The 14466-nt window shown below is 40.7% G+C and overlaps 1 protein-coding gene across 5 annotated transcripts in view; it reads left to right on the plus strand.

Annotated features, from left to right (window-relative positions):
* myofl (myoferlin like) overlaps positions 1 to 14466 on the plus strand; it is a 226217-nt gene that overhangs the window by 34781 nt on the left and 176970 nt on the right. For all 5 annotated transcript variants that reach the window (XM_043712471.1, XM_043712473.1, XM_043712472.1 and 2 more), the window contains exons 4-5: positions 4210 to 4315; positions 6461 to 6557. In XM_043712471.1, coding sequence (XP_043568406.1) covers positions 4210 to 4315; positions 6461 to 6557 — 203 coding nt within the window. The remainder of the gene's footprint in view (positions 1 to 4209; positions 4316 to 6460; positions 6558 to 14466) is intronic.

Raw genomic sequence — 14466 nt, forward strand, 5'->3', positions numbered from 1 at the left:
AGATTCCCTTGCTCGTATTGCCCGCATTCCAAGATTCTATCTTCAGGTTACCACATGTAATCAGTTGACAGTCATTCTTTTGTCTCCAAGTGGTTAACATTCCACATCCTATATCAACAGCTGGTTTTATGTCCCTGACTGTTCCCTTTTTAACAAATCCCTTTTTACACAATGGATAAAATTGCTTCCAATTCCTATTTCTTGCTACCTTGAATAGACTTAGCAGCTTTCCTGTCTAAGTTGCAACTAATTTTCATCTAAACTGTGCCTTGCTTGATTCACATTTGATTTAAACCATGTCTGTCCCTCAATACCAAGGCAGCCCACTTCTGTTTGTCTTCAGTCTGCTTTGATCTGCCACTGCTGTTCAGTTATCTGGCTGTGTTTCTGTCATGGAGGAAAAAAAAAAGGTTTTAATTTTGTTTCCACTTGCTATTCTTAATTTATTAAAGATGTATAAATTTTGGGAATAGTATTCCTTCCACCTCACTTTATACTTTCTTTTTTAGCAAGAGATTAATCAGCTTCTGTTGAATAAAACTGAACTGTAACCACTTGTAAAACCTTCAGGAGTGATGATGGGGTGACCAGACAGGAGCAAGGTTTGGAGCTAGTGCTGGAGGACACTAGGAACCCAGTAATGGTCCTGGACTGGTGAGGGAGGTTTGGTGATGAATAGTGGTGATGAGAAGCCGAGTGATGACAGCAGAATGTTTTTGGTTATACGCTGATCCTCTTGCAGACACAGACTTTGTGTGAAAGAATAAGAATTACCTTGATGTCTACTCGAACTGTTGCAATGACTGGGCTGTTGGTTGATTTGCCCTAGTGGATTTATTTGGTGAGCATGATGGATTGTCACTTCGAGACTGATCATGTGACATGATAGCTCTCTTTGGAGGGAAATGTTAGACTAAATCTAACATTGCTGCCTGCAGAGTTGAATACAGTGTCTAACAAAGCTGTTATTAAGCACAGTTTTAAGCACAGTTTTTGGCCTCTTTCCCTTCTTGAAAAGTAATATCTGCCATCTTTGTTTTCCCCCATACCCCTACATCCAACCCAACTTAAACTTTGTTCACAGGAACTTTACAGGATGGCAGAGGCAGGATGACTTTACAGCTGCCTCAGTCAGTAAGAGCCCATCTTGCTCGCTACTTTCTCTTACTGAATCTGCTTCACCTTATTCCCCGAAACACACACACTTAAAGATGGTGTGGCACAACAAATACCCCTCATTGTATTGTTCTCTAATAGGTGGAATGTGCACCTTCCCTTGGATGTTCCTTTCTATAAAACAAATCCTTTTACTATGGGAGTAGCTTGAACTATAAAGCCAGCTATTGATGCCGAATGGGCAAAAAGACCATCATTTGGGACAACCTCTGTATTTGTCTGTATTGTGTAAGAACAGTTAGTTTTTGGATCATTAGGCAGGGAGTAATTGGCAGTGTTTCCTCCTTTTTTACATTGTCGTGCAATGCTGGTGTGCAAATGCTTGGAGAAATTCATTGGCTGTGCCATCAGGAAATGAAGGCCAATATTTATTCCCAAGTCAATATTCCTAAAGAGAAAAATAACTTGCACATCATTTTAATTGAGACCTTGCCATTTGTGAAAGTGTCGCTATCCAAGTTTATGGTCTATGTTGACAGCTGCATTTTAGGAGTGATCAAATATAAATGACCTGTTTGGGAGACTGATGGGGGGGGGGAAAAAAACCCAGGAAATATGGATGTAATTTTTTTTTCCCTAATAGTTTAGTATTGCTGGCATCCAAGCCCTCAAAAGTACGTCGAGATATTGAGTTCTGGAATGGAGTACAAATGCAAGACTTTTAGCTTTTCGAAAATGAAGAAGCACCTTTTTCAGGTTCTTCATTGGCTTTTTCTAATTCCCTTGTTAACTGTTTGATTAGGTCAATAAACAAAATGCTAATCCCCTCAAGGTAGTGGTGCAAGATTTGATATAATTTTAAAATCAAATGCATGTACCCCAAATTTTTTAAGTACACAAATGTAAGATGTGTCTCCAAGAAATCTGGCCATAATGTCATAACCTATGAATCTCATTGATCATTTTCCCTCCTCTTTTTTTCATTTTAAGTTTGTTTTTCTACATCCTACTAGAAGGTAGGCTTGGTAATAGTGAATGGAGCAAATCTCAGTGCTGTTAGATACATTCAATTTCATTGTTTCAAATTGAAATCATAACCTGGATATTGATGCTTTTGTTTGCACTATAACTCCCTGAACTGCAGCAATTGGCAGTCATCAGTCTTGAAACTGTGTTAATGTTTTCTTCCATGACACAGGTACTGCATTGTAAGTTATAGAATTAGATTTTGAGTCTACAAAGTATAAACTCCAGGTGTGAGTTTCCTAACTTAAAACTAAAGTCGCTCCAAGTTTCTTACAAAATTTGTTTGTCTACAGTAGAACAACATTGTATTGGTGTTCCATATTTTTTAAACATACATGACCCAAAGCTTCATAGGAAGATTTTGACATCAAGCTAAATAGTGATATTACATCAGATGCCCAAAATGTTGGCCAACACGTTGGGTTTCCAAGCAGCTAAAGATGTAGCCACAACTATTGGAATAATTAAAAACTTAGAATCACAAGGCCAGAATTAGGCCTGAGGGTTTGTGAAATTATAGAACTAGGCAAGAGTGAAGACATGGAAGAACTGAAACAAAATTTTAAGAATTTGAAAACTATTGGAACAAGAATATGATCATTCTCTGCCTTGTCCTGAGGTTACCAACATCTCACATGCTAGGTTTCACGCAGTTTTATTTTGTCTCTGTGATATCAGGGAATAGTTTGAGCATACTGGTTAGCAAGGGCTAACAATAATATCTTAATGGTGCTGAAGACCTGCTCCAGAACTAGCTGCATCCCTGTGAAACTGTTCCAGTACAGTTAAAACACTTGCCTGTGCAGTTGTCTCGTAGATGCATAACTTGTCCACAAAAACACAATTATTTCCCCTCAATTAACTTTTTTTTTCTGAGCAAAGTTGTGGAAAGGTTTGTGCTATCAAGTAGTGCATATTAACTTTGATCAGTTTGGGTTCTACCAGGGTCACAGACTCCTGATGTTGTTATGACCTTAGTCCAAAGAAGGTCAAAACCACTGAACTTGAGGTGAGCATAACTGGACTTTACATCAAGACAACACTTGACTGTATGTGATGTTCAGGTTTCTTGACAAAATTGAAGTTATTGAGAATTGGAGAAGAAAACTCCACTCTTAATAGTTGCCAGACCTAGAGCGAAGGGAAACAAATTGTTCTGATTGTTTAGAGGCTATTCAGTTCAGTTCCAAGATTTGCTGCATCATGACAGACTCCATCTTCAATTGATTTATCAGTGACCATTCTTCCATCACGTGGTCATAAGTTCACTACAATTACAAATGTCCATTCACTACAACTCTTACAGGAGCAATCTGTGCCTGCTCATAGCAAGACTGGGTCAACATGCAGACTTAAGTGGCAATTAACATTCTTCCATTCTCAGAATATCTAACTCTCTCTCCATGATGTCTACTGAAGTTCCCCAGTATCGACATCATAGGGGTCATCTTTGACTAGAAACTGGATCAAATATGCACAGCCAACAAAAGGTGGTCAGCGGCTGGGAATTCCCTGACAAGTAACAGTGTTGTTGTCCACCAACAAACTACAAGTCAACGCTATGAAGAAATACTTGCTACTTATATAGTCAGGTGCAGATTTATCGATGCAACTGAGAGAAAAAGGCACTTTATCTGCCACCTTTAAACAATCATTCCCTCCATCACTCTTTTTAAACCTACATCCTCCTCATCTAGAAGTTTAAGTACAGCAGGCATGAGGGACGTTGTCTGCAAGTTTTCTTTTGAGTCTCAGTCTAATTTAGAAATGTATTTCTATTGAGTCTGAATTCAGGTACCCCCTTTCTAATAGCATTGTGGTTCACATTTTTTCCATATGGACAGCAGCTGTTAAGGAAAGTGGGCTTCTTCACCAATACCTTCTGTGGGCAATTGGGGATGGGCAATAAATTGCAGCAGCGTTCATCCCCGGTGTAATCATCTTTGAAAGGACTTATTCAAAGACGTTTTGCACAACATGATAGAATTAAAGTTGTATGCCTCTAACTCTTTTAATGTCTGGAATATACCAAGGTTTAATAATAATCATTTCACCATCTTATTTTAGGTTTATTGGTTCTGCAACAATATCCTTGAAAGACCTTGCAAGTGGCCAAAAAACATTACCTTTCAAAAATATCCCATTGCTCAGTGAAAAGAAGCAGCCAACTGGGGTAAGTAAAACTTGTGTCGCAATCCATTAGTCCTCTGGGCCGGGAGTTTCCTCCTTCTCCCCTACCTTACCCTAGTTCCAACCTTCCAGCTCAGCACCGCCCCCATGACCTGTCCTACCTGCCAATCTTCCTTCCCACCTATCCACTCCACTCTCCCTTCTGACCTATCACCCCCATCCCCACCCCCATTCCCCTATTGTACTTTTTGCTACCTTCTCCCCAGCCCCACCCCACCCCAACCCCCATTTATCTCTCCACTCTAGAGGCTTCCTGCCTCTATTCCTGATGAAGGGCTTTTGCCCGAAACGTCTATTTTCCTGTTCCTCGGATGCTGCCTGACCTGCTGTGCTTTTCCAGCACCACTCTGATCTAAACTCTGGTTTCCAGCATCTGCAGTCCTCATTTTTGCCTTGTAAATGGCTTTAGTCTGGTATTTGGAATGCAGTCTCGGTGTGCAGTGATTACAGTAGGGGGCCAAGTATGCACCCCTGGGGGGCTCCAGTGTTGTGTTGCTGAGGATGAAATATTGTCCCCAATCTTCACTGTGGGTCAGGAAACTGAGGATCCAGTTGCGGGGAGTGGGGCTTAGTCTGAGATCACGAAGTTCAGTAATCAGTCTCTAGGGGATAATAGTATTGATGGCTGAACTGTAGTCAATGAGTAGGATTCTTACGTAGAATTTCTTGGTGTCCAAGATGTTCTAGGGAGGATTGAAGAGCAAGTGATATGACATCTGATGTGGATCTGTTGGTCCAAAAGACAAATTGGAGTGGGTCGAGAGTAGTGGGGAGGCTGGAGTTGATTAATGCCATGACCAGCCTTTCAAAGCACTTCATGACCACTGAAGTTAGGGTCACTGGGCGGTAGTCATTGAGACATGCTGCATGAGCTGCCTTAGGCACAGGGATGATGTTGGCCCTCTTGAAACAGGCAGGGACAGTGGCCTGCTGCAGGGAGAGGTTGAAAAAGTCCGAGAAGACCTCTGCCAGTTGATCTGCGCATGACCTGAATGCACGGCCTGGTATTCCAGCTTATTTTTTTGTTTTTAATTTGTATCAAGACTCACCAATTTGGATTGATAAATGTTAACAACAAAACAAACTGGCTAAAGATACCATAAGGTGGTTTTGATTTTAGTGTATAAATTCATACCACACTTAGTTTAGAAACAAATTTGGATTTTACAAAGAATATGAACGCTTGGTGTTTGTGAAAGCCTCTTAAATTCACTATAAACCAGCTCATGGAACCACCCTGATGACAACTGGGTAATTTAATGAGTGCAACAGGAATGCAACCATGAAACTCATTTTCTGGAAGTGGAAATTTAAAAGCCGCCCACACATGCTACCAACACTTTAATTGTTTAAATTTGTGCTGTACAACCTATTTGTGTAATTGTAGTATTCGAATAGAATCCAATCTAAGCTGCACTGTATCAGGGTGAAGTGTTGCACTGTAAATGTTAATATACTGCATTTACTACTTTTGCCTGCATCAGAACATCCAGGCCATTGTAAGTCTGGTTATTGGAATCTGTCGTGGACATGGTTGACATAATCAGATGAGGTTTAGCAGATATTACATCACGATGTATCCACCTATAAAAATTAAGCTGAGTTAGCAATGCCTTCCTAAATTTTCCTCCCTTTGTGTCTTGGCTTGTGGCACTGTCTGAAATGACTGTTGGAATGGGCATGGAATTTCTCATGTCGTTTGATGAAAGCCTCATCTTGAAGATGTACCTTCAGTTAACTTTGCATTTTTGGGCAAATGACACCTTTTTGTTTTTGTTTTAAACAGTAGATGTGCTCAGTATTGAGTAATGAGGTCATCTGTTTTATGCTGCAGTAGATTAGAATGAAGTTCTATTTCTATATTGTAATCAACAAGAAATGTAGGAATCTAGGTGTCCAAATGCATAAATCACTAAATGTATTAATACAAAGTAATTTAAGGTTATTAGAAGGGCGCTGGAAGGTGGAAGGTAAACTTGTACCAAGTCGAGTTTGACCATATCTGAAGTACTTTGTTCGGATGTGGATCTTCCAATTTGGGAAAGATTTTATTTTTAAAAACTTTTTTTTTTTTGAACTGTTTTGGTCCAAGAATGTGGCTGATTTTGGTGGAAAATTGTCTTTTCAGGGGACAATAAATCTCGTGGCGACTTATGAACCACCAGCTGGAGCCGTGCCACCTGATCCATCTAATCTTGGAAGCTCCGATCAGGATGCTGAAGGGAGTGAGTCCTCATTAATTATTAATACTAACCAGGTTATTAATCACATTGGTATGGTTTGTTGCTTGATGCTTATGCACCTATCCAATAGTATTCTGAACTCTAGGAATTTTATGTTTTCCTACAGGATGAAAACAGGCCATTAGGCCTAAAAAGTCCATAACGACCCTTTGAGTACCCAACACACACCCATTCCCCTACCCTCTTACATTTCCCCTGACTAATGCATCTAACCTATACATTGCTGAACACTTGGAAGGTCAGTATGCACTGGCCCATCAATGTACGTTGCATCTAATAACTGTGTTGCATCAAAATTGCTTTGAATTTAGCGGACCAATGCTGTGACAATAGAGAATTTGAGTTAGGTAACAGGTTTCTATTTAAGTGTGGGACTGGCTGTTAAATGTTTCTCTGTTCTCATTCATTTCGTGAAGTCACTTTTTGGTTTTTGTAAGGTGGGCAGGTGTTCCATTCCATTTAATTTTGTCTGAATTACCGTTTCAATAGATGAGTTGTTTGTGCCAATAAGATAAGTGTTTGTACTGTGTGGGTGGATTGAGGATTAACTAACTATGCAAAATGTATTGTGTAACTCAAAGACAATGGGTGGAGATGAGGCACTGACCATTAAGAGGGAGTCACCAGATATTGGGGAGATAGAGGATAGGCTGAGAGGTCATGTCATGCCCACATTCAATCAAGGAAAACTGAAACTGACGTGGGAGTTGCAGATTTAGAGTCTAAGCTCCATTTCATGCTTTTAAAACTACAGAAAATCCACAGTAAACAATAAGCAAGTCACCTTCAAAATAGTCCCCTCATGGCAGACTTAACCACCTGTGTCTATCTGGGTGAAGTAACACAAATGTTCTGGATGTCAGATTGCTCTTATTGAAGGCTTGAGTTGAACTCAAAAACTCTGATTCAGGGTAAATTTTGGGACTAGATTATTCATCCGCTGTGTTTTATTTAGAAAATCTTGCAATTGTTATAGGTTAGGTGGAGGGAAGGCAAAGAGGGGGGAATGAATGAATGAATCCCAGGACATGATGTTGAATCCACTAGCTTTGTAAGTTTTTGAGCTCCGTTCAATGTGTGATTGTTTGACACCATCAGCTTGGAGCATTAGGATCGGAGAAGCCAGTTTAACTTGGGGGAATTGGAGAAAAGCAGTATTTTTGGAGTAGAAATTAAATAATCAAGTGCATGCTAATGGAGTTGAAGAAAAAAGTGCTCCTTGGTGCTGAAATTGTGAAGAATTAAATTGAAAAAAGATCCAGGAGTTTTGATACTCTCCTCCAAGTCTATCAAACTATGAGCCGTAATCAACAAAATTAATTGGATGTGGAACTGTAACAACCAAAATAGTTGACCCCACATCAAAAAAGATTGTGATTGAACTGGTCAGATGAAGCATGAAGTTGGATTCTGATCCCTGAGGTACAGACAGTGAGCATGTACCACATAGAAAAAGGAAGAGAGGTCCAAGTGCACATAGGACTCCTCAAAAATGAATCTGAGGAGATGGTTATGGGAAACCAGGAAATGGTAGAGTTAATCATATTTTACATCTGTCTTTACAGTGGACAATACTTTGAACATCCCAATAATTGAAAAGAATATGGGGCAGGAATTAAGTTGTTAGAGAAGTTATCAGACAAACTAATGGGGCTAAAGACAGAAGTGCCCTGGCCTTGAAGTCTTGCATCTGAGAATCCTACAAGAAGTAGCTACAGAGAAAGTCAACGCATTGGTTGTAATTTTCCAAAAGTCCTTGGATTCTGGAGAAGTGCTAGGGGTTTGGAAAATGGTCATCTGATATCCCTATTCAAATAGGAGGAAGCCAAAAAGCAGACCAGTATAGGCCAACTAGCCTAACATCTTTTGGGGAAAATGTTAGAATCAAATATGAAACCAAGAGTGGAATGTTTGGAAAATCATAATCTAACCAAGTAGTGTCAGCATGGCTTTATCAAAGTGAATAATTGTCTGCCTAATATTAGTAATCATTTTTATTTTTGAAGAAGTCTCAACCTGAGTGGATAGAAGGAAACAGTGGCTGTTGGATTTGGCCTTCCAGATAGTATTAAACTAGGTACCTCTCACACAAAACTAAATCTAATGGTGCTGGAGAGAGTGCATTGGCTAATGAGCAGGAAGCAGCATTTGGGGAGTTTTTCATCATCTTTGATTTCTGTACTGTAATGAACTAATTCTGGAAAGATGTTTAGCATGTGAGTAACACTATTCTGCAAATTAGTTAACAAAACAAGACTGGGTCTCCCATCAGGCAGACAATCTCTAGCTCCACATATGTTGTTTTTGTCCGAAGCATGAGCATTCCAAGATGCTTATAGTCTAAGCAGTATAAACTGAAGAATTAAGATTTGAGTCTATTGACTTGCAATGATTTGGGAAATTACAATTTTAGTTAAATAGGAATAGTAATCTGACCTCCATTTCTACACACTATATAAACAGTGATGCAGATTTGTATCCTGGTTTTCACGGAGCTCTCTATCATGTGTCTCTTAAACAAATGTTGTGATGAAGAAGTAAAAATTTTAATGATTGACTGATGAAGTGATATGTATTTGCTGTCTAATTTAGCTTGTCAGTTTAATAGGTGTTGAACAGTCAGCTATCAGCTTGGACTTTCAATATAAACATTTTTTTTAAAATGAGTTCAGCTGTTCCTCACTCCCAGGAACAGTGTGTCAATAGCCTGTGCCTGTTAATATAAACCACATTCACGCCCAGTGTTCTTGCACAATTTGTTGACAATTTTAGCCTTAAACCCTTAGTGGGAAGCCTGTTGCACCATTTTTCTGTTCTCCATTTGCCAGGATGAATGGAATACCAAGTATGTCTTTTGTATTCCCCCTCGAGCAGTCAGTGAGAAGAGTAGGAAGAAGCCAGTGAGTGTATGACAAATAACACCAAGTTAATTCCTTGAAAGAGGGAAGTATGAGGCACTGAGAGAATCTTGGTCATCCTCAGCCCAACTCTCATACACAGTCACCTCTTGATTCCAGCCATCACTGTAGGAGCCAACCATTTCGTCTTTCAAAGAGGGAACCGGTTGGCTTATTCAATTGTACTGACAGTGTGATTCTTTTATTTCCCCCAACTGTTGTAGAAGTAAAGCCCAAGCAGTTAGCTCTTGCATTCAATTGCAACTGAAGTTTATGAAGAGGAAAGGTAACTGGAGTAAAATTGGCTGCGAGGTTCACTCCCAGTTTGGATGCATGGGGCAGGAGAAATCCCCAGGCTTGACCTGAATTTGAAAATATTCTTGGACTGTGGGGGGGATGCAAGCTGGATTGGGAGTCTGAACAGGCAACAAGGACAATCCCAAGTGCCTGCCAATTCCTGAGGCAGACTAGATGCAAAGCCTACTTCGGAGTTTTGGCAGTATAGTCAAAATTAATGAAAAATGAAGATTAAACACCAGCATTTTCTTGTTTGATTCCACACACATTTGCACACCCGCCCACATCCCATCCAAAGCACCATGTGCAAATGTATCTAACCCCATGGACTTTCTTTCCCCTTGATGCAACCAGTTTTCCTGCATAATTCCTTTGCCAACTCATTCCATCTGCTACTGATGCCCCACCCCAACCGCCACTACCACTGTGCCAACTCATCTAGCATCCACAATGGGCAAACCTCAGGTATGTTGGCAGCATCTAAACGCTTTGAATTGATAGCAAATCCAAATCAATATATTTGAAATTTCTTTCAACTAATCCCTTTTGTAAACTCCCTTCCATTCAACAAGTGTTTGGAGGTGCCCAACAGAATGCTTGTCATTGGTACCCCATTATGAGAGTTTGGAAGTCAGTCATGTAGCACAAATCCTATAAGGGCTTGTAAACCGACCTTGTGGACTTTGTTTCAATTTTGAACTTTTTTTCAGAGCTCCCTGGCGTTGGCAGTATTTTCTTGACATTTCTCCATAGTGGGTTACCTTGATACCCAAAAGGAAAGCACTGAACAGACCACTTCTCAGTTGCTCTAGTCTCCACACTGCAGAGACAAGTTTCTGTTTAAAAGAATTACAGTAGCTTCCTTCCCTCTACCAAATCACCTGCAGTATTTTTCAGCTATTATCCACCACCCACTTTTAATAAACTTTGCCTTTGCTGGGCATTGCATTTAATGTGTTCAGGGACTTCAAACTGGATTTCAGTGGAAGCAGCTGGTTGTTTAAATGATCCCTTGCCTCCAGGAATTTCACATGCTTGACTTAATGACCATCATTGACACGAGGGAGAGATTTGGCAAATATCAGATTTGGGTCAGGATTGCCCACTACTTCCAGAATTTAACTATGGTGAAGACTCAGTCCTTCAAAGAAAATCTGAATCATTAAATCTTACAGTTCAACAGGACATTAGTGAACATTGAGTAGAATTTTTAGAAAGTGAGATGGAGACCTGAACTAAATGCTGTACAACCTCATTTGGACACCATTATACTAAATAAACCTATTGGTGTTCAATTTGTTTCTGGTTTTCATAGTCGCACCTAAATAGTGCTGTTTTGTTTATTGGGTCACAGTACACATATGATAGCGTGTTAGTTGATTGCCTTGTGATTCCCCTGTGAGGAGCACAGTTCTTGTGGATTGAAGGAAGCAACTTATGCGCCTTGTGGAATGATGCTGCTACTTCTGGAAGGCAAAATTATCAACACTCCCTATGGATGTATCTGTGATGAAAACACTTAAGCTCTCCTGACGTGCAAATTATTGTTTTGCTTTTACTCTCACTCCTTGAATAAGATTTCACCAAATCCAAGAATTTTGGGACATTGATTTTGCTAAAACTGTCCTTTTGTTTTGAGTAATTTTACATCTTTTGTAAACAGGATGACAAGGCTGATCGCGCAACTGATACTCTTAATGCTGCAACTATTCAGTGGTTTTCACTACCAAATGAACAGCTCCATATAGTTCAGGGTTGACTTTCCATTTGTGTTTGAATCAACTGATCTGCATTTTAGTATGTTTTGAGGTGTAATGGTGTTTCAGTGAAGCAGCTGCTTTGGTGATTTGATGAAATATGGCTGGAGGTTAAATTTACTGCTGGAAAATTCTATATCTAGCTTTAGTTTTATTCCTACATATGGCCTCCATACTCCTCTGCAGCAATGAGTTCCACAGATCCGCCACCCTTTGGCTGAAGAAATTCGTCCTCCTCTCAGTTCAAAAAGAGGTTATCCCTTCACTCTGAGGCTGTGCCCTTGGGTCCTAATGTTTCCTAGCATAAACATCTTCTCCACGTCTACTCTATCCAGGCTTCTCCGTATTCTAAGTTTCAGTGAGAACCATCCCGCCCCCCACAAAATCCTTCTAAGCTTCATGTACAAAGCCAGAGTCCTTAACTGCTGCTACTATGACGAGCTTAGTCCCCAGGTTCAGCCTCAGCTGTACATCTGTGCTCTTGTGTTCCTCTTGAGATGAATGCTAACTTTACATTTGCTGTCCTAACTGCCAACTGAACCTGCATGTTAGCCTTGAATCCTGAACTAGGATTCCCAGGTCACTGTGCTTCAGATTTCCGAAGCCTTTCCCCGTTTAGAAAATAGCCCACACCTCTCTTCTTTCTATCAAAGAGCATAACCTCTCACTTTCCCACATTGTATTCCATCTGCCACTACTTTGCCACTCTCCTAGCCTGACCAAGTCCTTCAGCAGCTCTCCACGTCCTCAACACTACCTGTCCCTGCATCTGTCTTTGCCATCTGCAAACGTGCAATTTTATCCTATGTACCTTCATCCAGATCATTAATGCATAACATGAAGAGTTGTGGCCCCAACACTGACCCCTGCAGAATTCCAGTAGTCACTGGCTGCCTTCCTGAAAAGGCCCACTTTCTGCCTTCTGCCAGTCAGCCAAACCTCAACCCATGCCAATACCTTGCCCCTAACACCATGGGCTTTTATTTCGCAGCCTACTGTGTGATACCTTGTCAAAGGCCTTCGGGAAATCCAAGTAGATACTGTCCACTGACTCTCCTTTTGTCTAATTTGCTCATTGCTTCCTCTCTGAATTCAAACATTTGTCAGGTATGACCTCCCCTTCAAAATGCTGTGCTGACTAAACCTTATTTTACATATAATTCCAAATGCTCCACAACCTATCCTTAACAATGGACTCAAAATTTTACCAACAACCAAGGTCAGGCTAACTGGCCTAAAGTTTTCCTGTCTTCTGCCTCCAGTCCTCTGGGACACTCCCTGCCTCCAGTAATTCCTGATAGATAATCACTGATGCCTCTACAATCTTCTTGGCTATCTCCCTCAGAACTCTGGGATGTAGTCTATCTGGTCTGGGTGATTTAGTCACTAAGACCTTTCACCTTCTCTAGCACCTTCTCCTTAGTGACAGCCACTCCACTCGCTCTGGCCCCCTGACTCTTTTGAAGTTCTAGTATACTATTGGTGTTTTTCACTGTGTAAACTGAAGTGAAATATCTGCTCAGTTCCTCTGCCATTTCTTTGTTCTCCATTATTACTTCTCCAGCCTCATTTTCCAGTGGTCCAAAGTTGCTTTTTCCTCTGTCAATTTCTTATTTTTAAAAAGTCTCTTGGAACTTTACTAATAACTAGCTTACTGTCACATTTCATGTTCTGACCCCTTATTGAATTTTTACTTGCCCTTAAAAACCAGCAAAGGACTTCTCAATTATCTGGTTTCCCATTAATCTTGACTACATTATTTTTTTGATTTCATGCTGTCCCTGACTTGTCCTATGGTTACCTCACCTTCCCTTGAATATCTGTCATTGACCTTGGGTTGAACTTCTGCGCCTCCCAAAAACTCCTGTCATTGCTGCTCCACTTGCTAGCCATTCCTCCCAATCAACTCTGGCCATCTACTTCCTCATGCCTTTTATAGTTGCCTTTGCCCAATTGTAGTAAAGTTGCATCTGATTCCAGCTTCTCTGTCAAACTGCAGGGTGAATTCTATCACATTATGGTCACTGCCCTGTCAGGTATCCTTCACCTAAAGCTCCCTAATTAAGTCTGCCTTGTTGTGCAGAACCAAATCATCTGCTCCCTAGTGGGATGTACAGAAGATGCTTTTAAAAAAAACCCATCTCTCAGACATTTCCATAAATTCAATTTTTTGATCTACTACCAACTGTATTTTCCCTAGTCCACCTGCATATTGAAGTCCCCATGATTATTTTGAGGCACTATTGTATGCCTCTTCTATCTCCTGATTTATTCTCTGCCCATCCTGACTACTGCTAGGAGGTCCATACATAACTATCATTAGGGACACTCTTCCTTTTATAGTTGGTCAACTCTAATCTCAGATTCCACTGACTCTCTATCACTTGCTATCAACTTAATTTCTTACAGACTAGGCAATCCTGTCCCCTCTGTCCATTTGCCTGTCTTTTTACTTGGATGCATATTCTTGGATATCTAGTTACCAGCCCTGATCCCCTTCCAGCCAACACTGAAACTGGTTGTACAGCTATTCAATCTGTGCTACAAGCCCGCTGACCTGATATCATATACTGCGTACATTTTAAATACAACATCCTCAATCCTGCATTGACTGTCCCCCTTCTCATAGTTGACCCCCATCTGTGTCTGGAGTTCAATTCCTGACCCTTTTTCATAATCTGTCCTGTTACCTTTTCTGGAAACTTTAATAACCTCTTCTGATGCTCGCACCTCACTGAAACGTTTTCCATAACTTTCCATGCAACTGCACCTCCATCTTTCCACTATTTTTAGTTTAAAGCCCTAGCCACAGCCCCTAGGTATGTGATTCACCAGGATTCTGGTCCCAGCATATTTCTGGTGGAGACCTGCCATCTGAGGGAATGGCTCCCTCCAACCCCCTCTCTTCTCCACCCCCCCCCCGCCCCCCCCCCCCCCCCC

This window comes from Chiloscyllium plagiosum, chromosome 22 (assembly GCF_004010195.1).
Source record: "Chiloscyllium plagiosum isolate BGI_BamShark_2017 chromosome 22, ASM401019v2, whole genome shotgun sequence".
In the NCBI taxonomy this organism is placed as follows: domain Eukaryota; kingdom Metazoa; phylum Chordata; class Chondrichthyes; order Orectolobiformes; family Hemiscylliidae; genus Chiloscyllium; species Chiloscyllium plagiosum.